Genomic DNA, 19,893 nt, shown 5'->3' with positions numbered 1-19,893 from the left:
GTGATACGAGGCCGTTGGGATCCAGAACGGCGTTCCGTATTACCCTCCTGAACCCACCGATTCCATATTCTGTTAACAGTCATTGGATCTCGACCAACGCGAGCAGCCATGTCGCGATACGATAAACCGCAGTCGCGATAGGCTACAATCCGACCTTTATCAAAGTCGGAAACGTGATGGTACGCATTTCTCCTCCTTACAGGAGGCATCACAACAACGTTTCACCAGGCAACGCCGGTCAACTGCTGTTTGTGTACGAGAAATCGGTTGGAAACTTTCGTCGTGTTAGCACGTTGTAGGTGTCGCCACCGGCGCCAACCTTGTGTAAATGCTCTGAAAAGCTCATCATTTGCATATTTGCATATCACAGCATCTTCTTCCTGTGGGTTAAATTTCACGTCTCTAGCACGTCATTTTCGTGGCGTAGCAATTTTAATGGCCACTAGCGTAGAAATAAAAAATTACAGTAGTACATACAAAAACATACATAGTTTATATTCGTACCCGATAAGTACAAGAATAATTAGAGATTAAGATGTGGTAGGTTTTTAACTGTGAGAGCTAGCAACAACGAGCATGAGAGAAATGGGTGGACTAGAAAGCAAGGACGATGGTGATAACACACAGTTAATGAATGTAAGGGAACAGAAGGTGGTGTCACTTACAGAGTAGAGAAAGGGAAAGAGAAGCGTAACTGGAAGAAGAGAGGAGCACTAGCTTTGGTATTTGACATAGGGAAAATTAGCCCTATATCTTAATTTTTGAGAAAATATTATGAGGGTGACAGAAGGAATTGCCCCAGCTTCTTAAAAGTAGCAGGTCATTGAATTGTGCGCAGAGTGCAAGGCAGCTTGTTCCAGAGGCGGGGAGCAGCTACGGCGAAGGAGATACGGTACGAACGATCAGTTTCGACCTCTCCTTCGTTCCACGTGTATTTCGGGCCGAACTTTTGTGTATCGCGATAAACAGGACTACCGAACTGGAAGGCCGCCAACAGCTGCAGTTCGTGCTGTTCACGCAAGTTTAGAAACGCGATGGACAGCCTCGCCTTAGCCGGTTCCAGTGTTCGAGATCGAAATTTCAGGCAGCAGCAGTAGAGCAGTCGGGCGCGTTAAAATTAGAAGACGCGGCGTAAAACGTGAAGACACGAGGGTGGGCCGGCCGGGAGGTTAAATTTAACGACACCGGGTGCGTGGCGGAGCGAAAGGGTGGGGGGGCGGCGGAGGGGGGACGTGGCGGCAGAGGCTGGGCGGGCAGTAGCGGCGGCGGCCAGTGCGTGTCTCGTGCCTAGACATGGCGGGCGCGGGTACGGGCTCTCCGCAGCCGCCGCGCGAGGTGCACTTCTGGCCGCTCGTGTCCGAGGTGAGCTGGCGCGGCGACGCCGAGCGCAAGTCGTCGCGCCTGCCGCACTTCTTGCAGCGCTTCTCGCTGCACCGCTTCAGGAAGGAGCGGGACAAGGGCAAGGACAGGGAGAAGGGAAAGGGCGGAGCCGGCAGCGGCCGTGCGGAAGCGGCGGCCGGCGCGAAGCGGGCGGCCGACGGCGGCGGCGAGGGCGAAGGCGGCGAGCAGCTGGTGCGCTGGGTGCCGCTGCGCGCCAAGCCGCCGCTGCCGCCGCAGACGCACGCCCCCGCGCGCCGCCTGCTCGAAACCAGCCTCGACGCCGACGCCACCCCCGCAGCCCCCGCCGCCCCAGCCGCCGACGCGGCCGACTCTGCACACCAGCTGGCCCCGCCCGCCGGCGCACCCCTGCGCGCCAAGTCCGTCGAGTTCCTGCTCGACAAGGAGAACCACGCCGCCGCACAGGTCAGACCCCACGCTGCGCAGCCGCTGCCGCGCAGCTCTCACCGTATGGTCCAATCGCACATTTGTTTCCTGGAGTTCTTGACGAATTACTTTGCCCTTTGTGAATAGATTATCTCATTTCGTTTCATAAGAAAACGCCTCATAATAAAAATCTTCACTTGTACACCCCTAATTATTATGACTGTCATTTAAAGTGCTCGAAATGTTAACCTTGAGCGTTGATACTTGCTATAATGCTAATACCGACAAATAATGCACACGATGAATAAACAGTTCTGACAAGAAGAGCATATAAGCCTTTGGAATATGGTACACATACATCTACCTTTAATTGCACTGATTGACTGTTCCGTCAGTTCTTGGTAGAATATTTTACAAATTACGAATGAAACACACACAACACTTATGTAATAATGTACAATATTTGTTATTTATGACACGAACGGGTTTTCGGCTGTTGCGCCATCATCAGGTTCTATGATAAGTATGAATTATGCAACACAGCTTTTGGAAAATAATCCGCTCTCTTCCAGGGTTGGATATTGGTTTAGGTATGTTGATGATGTGTTGTGTTTATGGACAGATACTACCAGACAATTTCAAAAATTCCTGAAGCAACTAAATTCTAAATACATCAGTATAAAATTCACTGCATAAATTATTTACATTGAACCATAGACGTCAGTGAGCGTATGCATCTTTCAAGATTTATAAGAAACCTACCACCACAGATATAGTAATACCAACCAATTCTCAACACCCAGTGACCCATAAGCATGCTGCCATTCATTCTATGATACATAGCCTATTATACATCCCCATGTGTACAGCCAGCTTCCAAATGAAATTAAATTATGTCAAATAAATAGCAACAGATAATGGCTATACTTCTATGTTAGTGGACTACGTAATTCGCAGAAACAACTGGTGTACTCTCTTCTTTACCCTGTCCTTGACCCACCACCTTAAGGATGCAATAAATGACGCACAATTCCATACTTCGCAAAAGTCTCACCAGATTTAGCCAGACCAGACATCTTAAATCCAGGAACGGAAAAACATAATTTTATGTGCACAACACTGTTGTACACTGTTTGCCCAATGGTAAATACAGCACTAGAGCTTTGTAAGAGAATGGAATATATAAAATTACTTATAACTGTGGCAAGTTCTATATAGATCAGTCTGGCAGGGCAACTTGTACCCTCATGAAGGACACCACAGAAGTCGGAAATTATAAAAGGAGATTCTACCTTTGCAGACCACCTGCTTAAAGAAGGCCAGAGTTACGAGGTTAAACATGAAGTATTACATCACATCCCCAAAGGAAGAAAGATGAACTGTCTTGAAATAATGGAAATTAGTAAACACATGTCCAAATGGCTCTGAGCACTATGGGACTCAACTGCTGAGGTCATTAGTCCCCTAAAACTTAGAACTAGTTAAACCTAACTAACCTAAGGACATCACAAACATCCATGTCCGAGGCAGGATTCGAACCTGCGACCGTAGCGGTCTTGCGGTTCCAGGCTGCAGCGCCTTTAACCGCACGGCCACTTCGGCCGGCAACACATGTCCAGCAGCTCAAACTTAGTGCTGAAAGATCAGACACAGTTTCCTCACTCGCCACTTCAAACTGTAAATACTACTCATGATCCCATTAAGGACATGTTGTTAATTACCCCTCTTATTCATATAGTCCATTTCCTTTATTTCATGTAATATAATTCTCTAGTTGTGTTAAAAAAATTTACTTTGTATAATCGCAGCTGCATAATTCACCTGGTTAATATCACTATTATATTTCATCTGTTTGTAATTTAGGATCTATGAAAGACAAGATTATTTTGTTCAGCCACGTCTTTGGAATATGACACCAAAGTTTATTGTTCAGTTATGTTCCTCAATGTACAACTGTTGTAATTTGTCTACAATTCATTAGTTAATGTATCACATATTTTATCTTAGTTGAATAATCTTACATCGTATTTACACTGAAATAATCCCGCTTGTTTTATTCCTAATTCTAACATTGACATTTCCAGCCCTGAAAATGGAGATACTCGGTACATGCACTAGTTTAAAATCAGTGATCCAATAAAATTTCACTGCACCAAGTACTTATCCTTGTACCTGATGATGGCGTAACAGCCGGAAACTAGATGGTTTAACAAATAATAAATACTGTAGAATAACACCAGTGTTGTGTGTGTTTCATTCATGATCTTCATTTACATACACTGTCGGCAAGCCACCATACCGTGCATGGCAGAGGGTATCTTGAACTACTGCTAGCCATTCCCTTTCCCGTTTCACTCGATAATGGTGCGAGACTAAATGACTGTCTATATGCATCCTTACGAGCCCTGATTATCTTGTCTTCAAAGTCCTTACGTGAAATGTATGTTGGTGGCAGTAGGGTCGTTTTGCAGCTTGTCGCAAATAGCTGTTATGTAAGCTTTCTCAACAGTGTTTCGTGAAAAGAACGTCTTCTATCGTCCATGGATTCCCATTTCAGTCCACATCTTTACCGTAATACCCGTGTGTTGATCGAACGTACCTGTAAGAAATCTAGCAGCATGCCTCTAAAATGCTTCCATGTCTTCCTTTAACCTGACTTCGTGGGGGTCCCAAACAGAGCAGTACTCAAGAATGGGTTGCGGAAGTGTTATATACACGGTCTCTTTTATAGGTGAGCTACACTTTCTTACATCTCCCAGTAAACTGAAGAAGACCATTCACCTTCCCTGCAGCCGACCTGTGTGCTCATTCCATTTCACGTCGCTTTGCAGCGTTACGCCTACTCATTTAATCGACGTGACTGTACCACAGAAGAGTGCTGAAGATCAGATCTGCAGGCTGAATAATTGATGAGAAGACAGCGAATCTAACCGAGAAGAAAAGAAATTTATGGCACAAATTTGGGGGGGGGGGGGGGACTGCACAGGGTACAGCGAGAAAAGGGACTTGAGGACAGCAAACGGTTGTAAATGGATGCCGCTTGCAGTATTTATGAAGAGATGGAGGGGCTTGCAGATAATAGACTACCGTGAATTGTTGTATCAATATAGTCTCTGGACTTGAAACCATAACTACAGTAATCGTTTCCATAGTTCTTTATTCAATCGGACTCTGGCTATGCAATCACAGAAATGTCTTTTTTCGTTATCAGCCGGATTTGTTGAGCAGTTCTGTGACGACTCTACCTAAACAGACCGAGACAGATCTCCCAGCTCTTCCCTGATTTGTATCTCTTCCACGAATTCAGCATGATAACGTCCAACACTGATGAAAAATAGTCAAGAATAGACCAGTAAATGGTTTCGGAAGCGATCTCCTTTATGTATAAATTTCATTTCCTGAAGATTCATCTCGTTATCTCAGTGTGTCATCTGCCTTCGTCTCAACTAACATTATGTGGTCGTTTTACTTAAATGACTCCAGATTGGTGGTATCTTTAGATACTTATCGGTGGTTACTGATTCCGCTAATTGCTGTTGAGTGGTATAATCTATCAAAATGGGCATTTTTGTCGATTTACTCGTATGGTATTACATTTAATTATGTGTGGAGTCATCTGTCAGTAATTGTACCAGGCATTCATCATCTTCGTATCCTCTTCCATTTGTAACAGTTCTGTCATATGCGACTTTCCTGTATACAATAAATTATTCATGAACAGTCTCAGAAGCTGTCAACGTTATGTACCAGATTTTTTATCTATACAGTGAATTTTAAAGTTCCCATGATATTTTCTTGAGTTTCACCCACCGCTATTAACATTTCTGACAACGACTTCCCATTGACAAGCACCTTCACCGAGTGCAGCTTCCTGGAAGTCTTCGATTCGAATATGAGTAGTCTGCACAGTACATAAACACTAAATGTAACTGATAAGTTGGCAACACCACGAACACCGAGGTGAAATGATGCAAGTTAATTCGAAACAAGGAAGACAAACAAGACTACAACAACTGATGGAGCGGCGAAAATATAACAATATTCAAACACATACACCAAACGCTTGACAAATGTATTGTGGTGCAAGTGTGAAACGTCAGGAAGTTAAGTGTCAAATACGAAAGGAATTGTTGAATGTGCATGCACGCAACACATTTGTGATAAACAAACAAGACAAAAGACGACAGAGAAAGGAATTTGCTAATGTAGAGAAGTGGCTGATTATGGATACTAATCAAAACGAGAGTGCACAAAAACTTCGAATTTTAGGTCGCTGTTAATGCTTTTACTCAACAAAGGAAAATGTGCATTGTCACTAAATAAAGCATTTCCGTAGTTTCATAAACAGTAATTAAATGAATGCAGTTACATTGTTGTTTAGAAGTCCTCAACATAGCTACTCTTAATTTTTTATGTACGCTCTGTTTTGTTAACTGTATTATTATTATTATTATTATTATTATTATAGGCTGAATTAGTTGGCAGGCCACTATAACTTTTCACACATATGACCCATAAGATTTTGGGAAAAAGCTCTACTGCTTTCTAGTGCTTAGCTAAGCAAATAATGGGGGTACGAACATGTAACTACAAAAATTTACTTTAAGAGCACAATTTGTTCCACACCACAAAACGGGCAAGTTCTGATCAAAAATGTGAGAAATGACGTATATTGAGAAGATGCTTTTACTGCGCGAACTTTGAGCCATTAGCAATAAAAAAAATGGTTCAAATGGCTCTGAGCATAATGGGACTTAACATCTTAGGTCATCAGTCCCCTAGAACTTAGAACTACTTAAACCTAACTAACCTAAATACATCACACACATCCATGCCCGAGGCAGGATTCGAACCTGCGACCGTAGCAGTCCCGCCGTTCCGGACTGCAGCGCCTAGAACCGCAAGACCACCGCGGCCGGCCATTAGCAATAAGACACATGGTACATTGCTGTAAGATAGTCCATCGAATTCACTTTAAGGTGGCTGGATTATTGTAGTTCTGGATTACGTGATTTCTATAGTCTGTCGGCGTTCTTCTGCTAAAGCAACTAGACGCAATAAATATTGGTTTCAGCTAAACTGACATAAAATAACCGCACAGATGCATCTTACTGGAGGCAGTGTAGAGAAAAGCTGATGTACGAGTATAGACCGACACACAATGGAAACGGCAGCAAGCAGTCGCCAGTGGCGTTTAACCGTTCACCATGTTGATACAAGAAATAGTAAGGGGCTTGAATTCATAACTCTTTAGCTACAAATGTACCTTTACATATATGTTTTAGTGGTTCATTGGTTTATTTACTTTTCTTATGTGGTAGCCTCCCTTCCATAGGAAACTGTCAATTATTTCGGTACAATTACGACCACCAGCCATGTGTAACGAACGATTTCCTGTCCTGTTACATGGAGAGAGCGGTCTTTAATAATCTCTCTGAACACGGACCGATGAACTCTTACAAGAAGAAAGGAGACACTGAATTTCTGCGTTATATTTACTGTTACTTTCATCAAATGGAATGAGAAGCAAAACCGCGTTTCACCCCACTACACTTGCTACCAGAAATATGTAGGGACTTCAGAAAGCAAGTTACATGTATCGTCCCGCGATAAAGTCATTGCACAACAAGAATGGCATATTGTGAAAAGAGAGTAGATGTTCCAAAATTCCTGCACGCGCAGTTCTGTTGAGGTACGGATAACAGGTGAATCGCAGTGAGCGAGTGAAATGACGACGTAATTGGAAACGTACTCCATAGCTGAAAGTACACGGGACAGTACGATTCTTGCGGGGAAAACGCCTAAAACTGCACAAAGATTCATCGTGAAATTCTGGCAGTATATGAACCACATGCAACGGCGCGTCCAGCCGTAATGAAATGGTGTCAACAATTTGACCAAGATCACCCAGACGTGGGTGACGCTGATCGTGAAGAAAGTATCTGGCACGATGCGAATTCCATATTTTCGGCAGGCTGAAAGAATATATGACGGGAAACAGACTTTCCGACGATGAGAACTTTACACAGTTGTTCTCCAATGGCTCTCTGACCGAGGATTTTTATCGTCGAGGAACTGAACGGTTAGTAGAACTCTCCGACTGTTGTTTACAGAGATTTGGTGATAATGTTGAAAAATGGTGTCATGTCTCTATGTCACGTGGATGTGTAGTGCAGCATTCAATAAATGCTACTTGGCCTGCCATAATAATGTGTAACTCACTTTTGGATGTCCCCTTGTATGGAGCTACGTTCGTATTACGCCTTATCACAGAGAGTGACATCCTCGGGTCATTGGATAGTTGGAAGAGAACATATTCTACCATAATCCAATAGCTGGAAGAGAACATACTCTACCATTATCCATTCGACATAATGCACACAGAAACATAGATATTTTTCCTGATAGCTGTAATCTGCAGCCCTAAAATGATATACAAATAATATTCCTCTGTCATAGTGAACACAAACTGATGAGCCAAAGCATTATGAGTATTTTCTTATTGGGTTTTGGTCCATATTTGGACTGCAATACAGCAGTTGAAGAGAAAATCGCGCAGTCGGTCTTCACGTCTCCTCACATACTAGCAAGCAAAAATGGCTCTCACAAAATTTCGTCCTATGCATATTTCCGGCAGTAAATGAATGTTAAAGATCGGCAGTCTGGCAACACCGTAATCACATGTACGGTAACTGGCCCTGGCAGCGCATCGGTCTAGTGCTCTGTAGGTGGTGCAGTGGATAGCGTTTTGGGTTAGCATGAAGGAGGTCGGCGATTCGATTCTGGGTCGAGGTATATTTGTTTTTATTTTCCAGTTTCATTCTGCCATATAACGCTGTAATATACACATTTTCTTAACCCACACGTATCCGACATTTACGTAGTATATTCCTAACGAAATGTAGTGTAGCTGAACGTGGCAGAAATAATAGCTGGTACTAATCAACGAGACCATTGGGGGAGGGTACACAGAAAACTGGTTTGGAATCTAGTAGATGCCGTGGTGCGATACAATTCGCGTCCACATCGTGCAATTGGCTTATTTAAAAGCTAAGCAATGAAAGCGATTGTACTTCCATTTCTGTGTTCGTAGTACGTTAGCGCAAATGTTTTATAGAAGACCCACTGTAATCGCTGTATGACGATTAAGACGTTAGACACCGTACCACGCAGACCACATTTACCAAATAAAAACAAATTCACTTCGATCCCCAATCGAACCCTCGACCTTCCGCACGCTAATCCAAAACACCACCCACTGCACCAACTGCACACCACTACTGATACATGCTGACAATGTTAGTTACCGTACATGTGATTACAGTGTTGCCAGATTGCCAGTATTTAACGTCCATTTACTGCTGGAAATATGCGCAAGACTAAATTTTGTGAGAGAGATTTTTCTATTGTTAGTGTGTGAGGAAACGTGTTGCGAAGTCCGAGTGCACGAATTTTTCTTCACTCTGTATATGTCATGGATTCAAAAAGTCCTTAATTTGTTTCTGGGGGTATGTGGCACCAGCTATCTGCGCAATGGTCACACAGTTCCTGTAAATTAAAGGCCGGTGGTTTGTGGGTGCTGAGCTGGCACCAGATGCTTTACCATATGCCTTCCATCGAGTTCAGGTTAGGCGAACTTTGTGGCGAAGACGTCAATGTGAGTTCAGTGTCATGCTCCTCAAACCGCTTCAGCACGAGTCTGACCTTGCTGCACCGACAGTTATCCTGCTGGGGGATGCCGTCGGTGTCGAGGAAGGAACGACGGTGGACCGCAATAATGGGCATGTAGTCCACAGGTGACATAGTGCCTTCGATTACTACCTATGCGCTATAGAAGCTCAGGTGAATGCCCCGTAGTGCAATATCGTCCCGTGGCGAGGTGCATGTTTATAGCAGCTATTCGCCTGAGTGACAGCATATCAAGACACGACCATAGATCTGGTTTAACAAGAAACATGATTTAACCAACCAGGCGACACGTTTCCATTAGTCTCGATGATCCCATTTAATCGCTATTGATGAGATTGCTAGGTCAATATGGGAGCACGTAGGGGTCCTCTGCTGCTGAGCACCATGTTCGACATTGTGCGCTGAAGGGTGTGTTCCGAAACACTAGCGCCAGCGTTGTACTCTGTCGACAGACCTGCCACAGATCGCCGCCTATCCTGCGTTACCTTGTGGTCAAGCATCCGGCACCCACGTTCTGTGATGAGGCGTGCACGTCACATCTTGTCGCCTATTTGTTGTTTCACTGTCCTTCAATCAGTTTCCGTAGATGTTCACGACAGCAGCACGCAAACAGCCGACCAGCTTCGCCCTTTCCGAGATGCTCATTCCCAGGCCTCGGGTAATAACAATCTGCCCTTTAGCTGCTGGTAAACCTTTTGGAATGTGAGGTGGTGGTCCGAAAAACTCTTCTGTCCCTGACGTTTCGTCCAGGACTGCGCTGGACGTCCTCAGAGGCACTCCTCCACTGACTGACCGACCGACCGGTAGGACATTTTTTTCACCTTTATTGGATTTCGATTCCCCCCGAAGAGGGCGGGCTGGCAGCAGCTTAGTACGCTGCTCTTCAGCCTACAGAATTTTTAAAACATAAGAAGATAAGATAATAAAAGCAGGCGATAAAACGGTGACGTAAATCGTAAAACGGCGGAAAATTGTGGGAAGTTAAAACATAAAAGCCGCGCGGGATTAGCCAAGCGGTCTAAGGCGCTGCAGTCATGGACTGTGTGTCTGGTCCCGGTGGAGGTTCGAGTCCTCCCTCGGGCATGGGTGTGTGTGTGTTTGTCCTTAGGATAATTTAGGTTAACTAGTGTGTAAGCTTAGGGACTGATGACGTTACCAGTTATGTCCCATAAGATATCACACACATTTGAACATCTTTAAAACACAAAAGAAATGGTGGGCGATGATAATAAAATACTCAGGAAACAGACAGGGATATTAATAGACAACAATTAAAAAAACACACGACAGTCTGGTTTCTGTTCGCAAGAGTTAAAAAAATCGCAGCCAGCGACAGTATGATGTCCATTCGCAACACTTCAGAAAAGACACACAACACTTAACAATCACTGGAAACACTGCACTAAAAAGTCGGCACACCACAGACAAGAGCAAATGGGGGGGAGGGGGACCAGGACAGATGAGGGGGAAAAAAGAGGGGGGAGGAGAGGAAAAACGAAAGGTGTGGGGGGGAACCGATGGAGGGAGAGGACTCAAAAGTGGGGGAGCAGGGCAGACGTGAGAGGGAATGGGGAAAGACGGAAGAAGGAAATGCAAAAGGACTCGGGGGAGAGAAGGGAGGCAGAGAGAGGGTAGGCAGGGAAAAAACAGGATGGGAGGGGGGGGGGGGGGGGGGAGAGGGAGCATGGGAAAGGACAGAGGAAAGGAGGGGGAGATGAGGATCAGAGTTGATAGGAGGGATAAATGGAGGGAGAGAGGGCATCATCCGGGAGGGGGAGTTGAGGGAAGCCACCTTGGGAAAGGAGATGGAGGATGTAGAGATGGAGGGTAGAGGGGGACACAACTGTGAAGGCGCGGCAGAGGGCGGAGGTTGGAGAAGAGAGGGGCAACCAGGGGATAAAGGGATCAAGGAGGCGGGAGGTGTAGAGTATGCAGGTATGTTCGAGGAATAGGAGCAGATGGGGGAAAAGAATCAGGTCATAGATGGTCCGCATGGGGGAAGGGAGGCGTATACGGAAGGCGAGGCAGAGTGTATGGTGCACCGGTCGGACATCCGAGAGTGACATAAATACTGTAGGAAAGGGACGTGGTCAAAGTGACACGTGATGAGCAGAGATAATCATTGTCAGATATAAAACTTAACTATCGACTGTCGTCTTGTCAAAGATAAAACTGTCTAGCGATTCTGCAGAGCTACTCTCTATATGTCGCTAAGTTTCATTGCCTCCTCTTTCCTGTTAAAATTATCCTGATGCTTATAAATTTCAATGGCTTCTCTACATAGTCACGAATAATAATCTGACGTTGTAGATAAAATGTCTGTTTCATAAAACTTCACTTCGTGGGCTCCTGACTGAAGAGCGTGCTCTGCTACAGCTGATTTCTCTATTTTTCCTAGTCGGCAAAGACTTTTGTGCTCTTTTAGCGGTGTATTTACGCTCCTCTTGGTAGTTCCAATATAAACTTTACCGCACGTACACGGAATGTTGTATACACCACATTTAGACAGAGGAGTGCGTTTATCCTTCACAAATCAGAGTACTTGACTTAATTTGCTTTGTTGGTCTAAAGACCGGTCTGATGTCATGTCTCTGTAAAATCTTACCGATCTTTGACAAGACGACAATAAATAGTTAAGTTTTATCTCTGAAAAGGATTATCTCTGCTCATCACGTGTTACCTTGACCACGCCCCGTTCCTACGATATTTATGTCACTCTCGGACGTCCGACCGATCAGTCAGCAAGACTCAGCGTAGGAGTGCCTCTGAGGATGTCAAGCACAGTCCTGGACGAAACGTCATGAACAGAAGAATTTCTTGGGCCACAACCTCACATCCCGAAAGGTTTACCAGGAGCTATGTCATCCGGCCGTGAAAGCCTTCATTCTATGACTCTGCTCTTTATCAGAGTCGCTCATGTCAGTGGATTTTTCCGATTTGCGGACCAAATAATAGCTAGAGTAACACCCCACTCGTCTCTCCTCCAATTATGTACTTCCATTACCAGAACTTGTTACCTGACTGTATCAGTCTCTAAGAATTTTTACTTTTCGTTGGGAGTTTCTGATACTTGAAGGTTTATTAGTTACGCATTTCGTTTCAGCTCTTGACTCCGCAATCTATAGTGATTTCTACGATTCAGTGTATTTATAAACAATCTTCTGAACAAAATGATGAGGTAAATAATAAGCTGCAGCGGCACTGCTTATATTCTTGAGCCTACGGTGAGGTTCGCCAGTTTCAAATCTGGATCGGCTGCGTGGTCCGCGTTAGACGTAAACAGTTATACTCCTCCTCGCTGCGGAATACGCGTGGGAAGACGGGTTTCCGAGCGGCTGCCTACGTCTTGCGTCTTCCGTCACTGCTAGAAACGATGGCCACTTTTATGCAAGCAAAACTTCTTTTGAAATTCAGTACTACGTTCACTTTACACACAATATACAATGATCGTCAAGGATTTGTTGTAGGGTAGAAAAGTTACAGGCTTCAGTTCATTAATAAGCTCCTGGAATACTCCAATTCATCTTACCAGACAAAATATTAGTTATCCCTTTAAAAATGCACACTGATCGGTTTGGGGCGCTGTAGATAAGATAGGCGGTCATGCCACCGCTGACGTAAGTCATGACACTGACAAGTGGTGTGTATTTACCATTCGGTTGTGTGGAATCAGCTCTGTAAGATGAGTCAACGTGAAGACGTTACAGTGAAAGAAAGGAGCTATCATGTTTGGACGTGCCCATTACCACACTATGAATGAAATTTCCCGATTAGTTGGTGTATCAACGCGGTCTCTCCAAAGTCTCCGTTGTGTGGTTTGATACATTTCCTTACAGGAAATGTTTGCTGCTTCCATGCGCTACGTTCTAGAGAGATGTCGTGGTGGTCTGGAAAGTGCAACATCGTCGGCTGCACTCAGTCCGCAAAGCGATCTTAATACTAGAACGTAATCGCATGTTTCTCTTTGAGCTTTATGTGCCCATGGTGATGATGTTTGGTTTGTGGGGTGCTCAACTGCGCGGTCTTCAGCGCCCGTACGAAGTCCCAATTTTTCCACATTTCAGTCTAGCAAATTTCACGAATGAGGATGAAATGATGAAGACGACTCAAACACCCTGTCCCCGGGCAGAGAAAATCCCTCACGCGCCCAAATTCAGATCTTGTAGGTATAGGCTGTTCGTAAATTCCCGTTACAGACTTCTAGGACTTGCAGAGGGAAATGAATACAGCTGTTTGAAAAGCATGTTTGCTAGCTAGGTATGCAACATGGTAGTCATGGTGAAGTGCTGTTACATCGGATCGGCTGATGTCATTTGACGTCTATAATATTTCTCTGAACTGGTTCGTTGTTCGAGAAACATGACTGAGTTCACGTTTCCAGTTAACAACGACGTGGTCCTTCTGACTGGCAAAGCCTACGGTAATGGAAGAGCTGCTCGTCGCCTTTATCAAGATCATTCCCCACAACGTCTGACTCCATCGTATACCCTTTTGGCCACAATTACGCAACAGCTTCGAGAAAGGGTACCTTCACCCTGAACAGGGGTGACTGTGGTGTTCTAAGGAGTTGCGCACGCCCGAATTGTAAGAGACCGTACTGCATCGCGTTCAACAGAACCTATCAACGAGTGCACGAACAATTTCTTTGATTATTAATAAGTGGAACTGTAAAACAAGTGATGTACTGGATCACGCCTAATCAATTACTTGTAAAAGTGGTCGCGTTACCAACATACCTTCAAATGATTGTAACACGGAAATGGTACGTTTCCCGATATGAGTTCCTATTCAAAAAATTATCTACTCACTCCCCTCTAGAATTCCTAGAAGACTGTGACGGGAATTTCCGAACCCCCTGTATATCCCACTAGATACACCTGTTGAAGTGTGAACGCTGTGTGTAATACATACAGCATCACACGGCATACGTCAAACATGCACACGCCCATCAACAAAGAGGAGAAACAACAGTGATAATAGCACCCCCGGCGGCGAAAGATCTGTTAGTGGGGATGCCAGATAGTCGTATTCTCAAGGACATGATGTGGTCGAACCTTTCGGCAGATTACCTACAAATCGCTCAACGACAAAAGTCAAAACGAGGAGGAAGGATGGGGAAAGGATGGAGGAGAGCACGACAGTTGACAGAACAGATAAACTCTAAGGGAAAATAATAGTCACCCCGTTAAAATAACAGACTGTTTCTGTAGGGAAGATGTAAATGATATAGAACGGATACCAGATAAAGATCCTCCCTCTCCCCCCTCATCCGCTGACGTAAGGCATGACAGCGAAGTGGTTTGTATGTGGCAGTTGGTTGTAGCAAAAAATATTCAAATGTGTGTGAATTCCTAAGGGACCAAACTGCTGAGGTCATCGGTCCCTAGACTTACACACTACTTAAACTAACTTAACGCTAAGGACAACATTCACACCCATGCCAGAGGGAGGACTCGAACCTCCGCCGGCAGGGGCCGCACAGTTGCTGACATGGCGCCTCCAACCGCGTGGCCACTCCACGCGACTTGGTTGTAGCGAAGTAAGCTGAGTCCACGTGGAGATGTTACAGAATGACAGAAAAGAGGTATCGTATTTGGACGTGCCAATAGCCATACCGTGAATGAAGTTGTCAGATTTGTTGGTGTGTCAACGCAGACTGTCCAGCGCGTATACAAGGAATGGTGTATCACTCACAAAAATGGTTCAAATGGCTCTGAGCACTATGGGACTTAACTTCTGAGGTCATCAGTCCCCTAGAACTTAGAACTAGTTAAACATAACTAACCTAAGGACATCACACATATCCATGCCCGAGGCAGGATTCGAACCTGCGACCGTAGCGGTCATGCGGTTCCAGACTGCAGAGCCTAGAACCGCACGGCCACACCGGCCAGCTATCACTCACACCCACGTAGCACGGTGTAAGAAAAGTGATCGTAAGAACATACTAACCGAGAGGCGTGGAGTGCCTTACCTTATTAATAACAGTCACTTCCAAACAGGACAGGAACTGCTGCTGTCAGTGAATACTGATCAATCTCTACCAGTTTCCGAGTGAATATTGCGAAGGGAACTTCGTGAAATGGACATTTAAAGTCGGGCACCTCGCTAACGGCTTTGCACAGAGCTGCACACAAAGCTGCACGTATTCAGTGGGCCAAACAACACAGAAATTGGACAGTGGCTGACAGGGGGCGTGTAGTATCGTCCGTTGAGTCGAGATTTTGCCTCTTGTCAAACGATGCGACGCGTTGATTCATCGACGGCAGTGCGTGGAGGACGTACTTCCGGCCGGAGACGGTTCTGTGTTTTTTTGGAGCAGTTTTTCGTACCATAACTTGAGCGTACTCATTCAGGTTACCATGGGCGTGAACCAGTATGTTTATGTCAACATTATCGGTTGCCCTTCCTTTTACATCTTCATGATGAGTATACCGTGGACATTCTCGAATTCCAAGACGACATAAGCCATGTTCACGAGGCTGCATGCATACATTCCTCGATCGACGATTATTTAGGCACCTTATCGTACCACGAATGACCCGCTAAAGTACTCGATTTCAATGCCACAGAAATTTATGAGACTATTTGGAGCAGTGGGTGAAACGTAGGAATCAGAATCCCTTCAATCTGATAGCTCAACTGGTTGACTATATGGTAATTAGAAACGGAACACAGGCTGAAATTGGACAAAGTAGACAGGAAAATTGACTTATCGACATTTACATTAAGCGACTTAGAAATCTGTGTGGCCGGTCTGGGATTTGGACCCTTCTCCTTCCGAATGTAGTTCCAGGAGAACCTCTTATAGTAAGAAATTGCCGTATATCACCACATAGTTACTCGAGCGTCTGGGTAACGAAACTATTTTCTTGTTATGTGCTTTTCTTCTTTGATAATTTTTTTAAAATTCTCATACCATCCGCAGTCTCACCGGGGATGTTTTTGACGAATTAAGGAAATTTTGAATTTCCATGGAACATCAATTGACAAAGACATGATCAACCATTTTTGTGGAAATTTCTGATCAGAAACCTCAAAGAATTTACGGGATTTTCCCCTGTCTACTGGACAGTCACAAGGTGTCTGATTAAAACGATTAATTTATAGCAGACAGATACCATAAGAGACCGTCTTTGCCGTTGATAAACCAAAGGTGGGTGTTATCACTCCACGACGGGTGCTTCCATTCCACGTTACTTACACTAATGTCCCAATTTCGTGTTGCTTCCCAAGCACGTTCAAGTGATTAGCACTACGAAGAAGGTCGAGGTAACAAAGAAACTGCTTTCCCACTTGTGAAGCGTCGCCGCTGTGTGAACATTGTCCGGATCCGCTACTCGTTCTTCACACGCATGCTGAAGGACAATTTGCAACTATCTCAGGGCATCAAAGAACATCCGTATTACTTTTTCAGCTTGCCTGATTCTGTAATAATTAACAACACCTACCTGCAAGCAAGATGACTGTTTCTAACCATTCATCTCAATTACAGATTAATATGCAAGTTGTCCCAAATGTATGACACACATGAGTGAAATAAAAAAAATGTGCGTCAGCCATTTTTAGGGACATTCTAAAATGGTGACCATGCAGCTGTTCATTGTAACATATGTTTTGGCTGTTTAAGGCGGTAGCTTTAGAGTATTTTCTGAACAATATTGCGTTATTACTAAGCTTAACGATCATATTTTTGACATGTGAAGCTCAATGTTTATTTCACGTATTTGACATGTGTTTATCATACATAGCTTCAGTCTAAAGTTCTCTAGTACTTCACGTTCTCAAAAAGAAGATTCAGGGACTCGCTGCTCGAAGAATAAAATTAAAATGTGCTCTATGTTACGGTAATGCTCAAACGTATCGATATTTATATTCCAAATAGTTAGTTAATGTTGTGCTCTGAATTAGTCGAATCTCTGACGCTGATGAAAGTTGGTACTTGGTATTTCCAACGAACAAATTGTACATGTGCTGAATTTCGACAACGTCCCACAAGACTTCAGAAAGCAGTTTAACCAGCTTGTGTTTATGTGGGTACGAAGTGTTTCCTCCATCAGCCCAGACTGGATTTAAGCGTAGGTGGCTGGAGAATGGCAAGTTCAGAGGGGAGAAGAAATCAATCCGCATAAAAAATGGAAAACCGCAGGGACACCGTGTGCTTGTATGTGTGTGTGCACACACGTCCACGTCTCTCTCTCTTTTTGTATGTGTGTATGTGTGTGTGTGTGTGTGTGTGTGTGTGTGTGTGTGTGTGTGTATGCGTGTGTGTGAGTGTAAGTGCGTGTGGCTGTGCGTGCGTGCGTGTGCGTATTTGTGGTGTGATGTTTGTGTGTGTGAGAGAGAGAGAGAGTGTGAGAGAGAGAGAGAGAGAGAGAGAGGGGGGGGGGGGAGGGAGTGATACGACCCCACACAGGGCTCCATAGTACATGGCCCTGCTGTCAGTGCTGAAAAGATGCTGGCAGATTTAGTGCCGGATCCTCTGCGTGGAGTCACGCATACGCATACGCATGGAAAGTCAGGGTACAATTTCAGTGTGATGTGGTGAAGGGAAGGAAGAAGAGAATGGCGAGAGTATTAAAAGTATACCGTTGGGACCTGTTTTCTGGACAGATGCGACAAAGGAGGGTCTCTGATGTGTGTATTTGGGTATGTGTTGCTCCTGTGGAAAGAAAACAATCATCAGTACAACGAAACATCAGTTCAAAGTTGCAAATTTTACTTTCTTTTATTCCCACGATGAATAGTTCCGGGCCGAGACCCATTCTGAAATCATCGTAACATAGTCAAAAATGGTATTTCCATAGATGTGAAAACTGTGTAGAAAATGGGCAACGAACAGTTACAGCGCACATTGATAACTGAGTTATCTGCTTTGCCTTTCTTAAAGAAAACATCACATTTTTCGCCTTTATAGGTTTATGAAAACCACGGAAAACCTAAATCTGAACTGCCGGGCGGGCATCTTAGCCCAACTTCCCGCGAATGTGATAACAGATACACATTTTAAATAAAAAATTGAAATTAATTTCATCTTATAACATTGAATCATAAATTTGTTCTAATCGTATATCACAGAGTTAAAAAAACGTTGGAGTTCTACACAGAAATTTTTCCCTAGTATTCTGAAAAATAAATGTTAGCGAAAGAGGGACCAATTTTTTATGGAACTAAATATATGCAAAAAATATAATTTTTTATTCGTAACCTTTTTCGCAGGATGTACATTTCTCAAGACATTTCATAGCTTCACTATGCTTAATGTATGATATATGCAGATTAATAACAAACGCAGTATTACTTCTTTGCGCCAGTTAAGCTCCAGCTGGAAATTAGTTGAGAGAGAGCACATCTCCTCTGACAGTGTAGCAACAGTCATACTTAATGTGTTGGTTATCTGGTCCTACTGTATTAGTCGGCCCCCAAGACAGTAAAATTGCAGAGCGCACTGTACTACTACTGGTTGTGCATACACTCTTTGGAACAGCTGTGGGTGGGAATATTCGGTTGTTTCATGCTTTGAGGAGTGATGCTAAGCACATAAAGGAACAAACAGGATTCTTTTTCCGTGATACGACCATGTGGTGTCACATTCCTGAGACATTAGTGGCAAACATGTCTTTATATCTTTTGTGTATTATTTTTCCACTCTTCCTTTTTGTATCGTTGCAACTCGAAGCCGGCAAATAAAATGGTATGGGAATAGCATATACTTGGCAGCGTATCGGTTATTTGAAATACATGCGGAAATCATCCGCAACATAATTTAGCAGAAGAACGGTGCGGGAAGTTCTTGTGGATATTAAAAGCTTTTTGTTTATGTTAGACATATTTGCAGTATCCTGATAGGCATGGAATGTTTTTGCACGTATGGGACCCATGCAAGCTCCATATGAGCGTTCGTATGTGCCCAACAACAATGTTTGTGCACCTATAACGAACATTTAGTCTTTCTGCATTCGATTCTGCTGTCTCTGCAATCAGAAAGTGCTTTGACGATTATGACAATCTCACAGAGTGCACATCGCTGCAGTTCAACACATTCCATCAGTCCTGTGTGAGACTCCACATCAACAAAGCAAAGCACCATTTCTGCGGGTTGAATTTGCATTTTGTAGATAAATCTTTGATTTGATACGACCTGAGCTTTGAAGTTCTGGTTTTTTACCAGCCCGTAATCAGTAATTTATCAGCTAAGTTCAGTAAGAGTCAATCATAATGCTCCATTCATTCACAAGACATACTTGCTGCCAAAACATAGGAGCGTCTACAAACTGATTCGAACAAGATGGAGGCAAAGTATCTATGGAAAGTTCTGAGAAAACAAGTGTTCAAAGACAAGTTGAAGCAGACCACCCATCTGTGGCGGGAATGCCATCACTCATCCGCCACTATCGCATTAGCATATCTTCAGACCAGTAGCTGTAGGATACCAAAAAT

General features: G+C 44.1%; 1 protein-coding gene across 1 annotated transcript in view; it reads left to right on the top strand.

Annotated features, from left to right (window-relative positions):
• Positions 1-1,293: 1,293 nt before the first annotated feature.
• The window catches only part of LOC124722306, a 725,235-nt gene continuing 706,635 nt past the window's right edge, over positions 1,294-19,893 (top strand). Inside the window, exon 1 of the mRNA XM_047247488.1 lies at positions 1,294-1,803. Coding sequence (XP_047103444.1) covers positions 1,294-1,803 — 510 coding nt within the window. The remainder of the gene's footprint in view (positions 1,804-19,893) is intronic.

This window comes from Schistocerca piceifrons, chromosome X (genome assembly GCF_021461385.2).
Source record: "Schistocerca piceifrons isolate TAMUIC-IGC-003096 chromosome X, iqSchPice1.1, whole genome shotgun sequence".
NCBI classification, from domain to species: Eukaryota; Metazoa; Arthropoda; class Insecta; order Orthoptera; family Acrididae; genus Schistocerca; species Schistocerca piceifrons.
The sequence above is the reverse complement of the archived record's forward strand: the minus strand, read 5'-3'. Positions and strand labels throughout refer to the sequence as shown.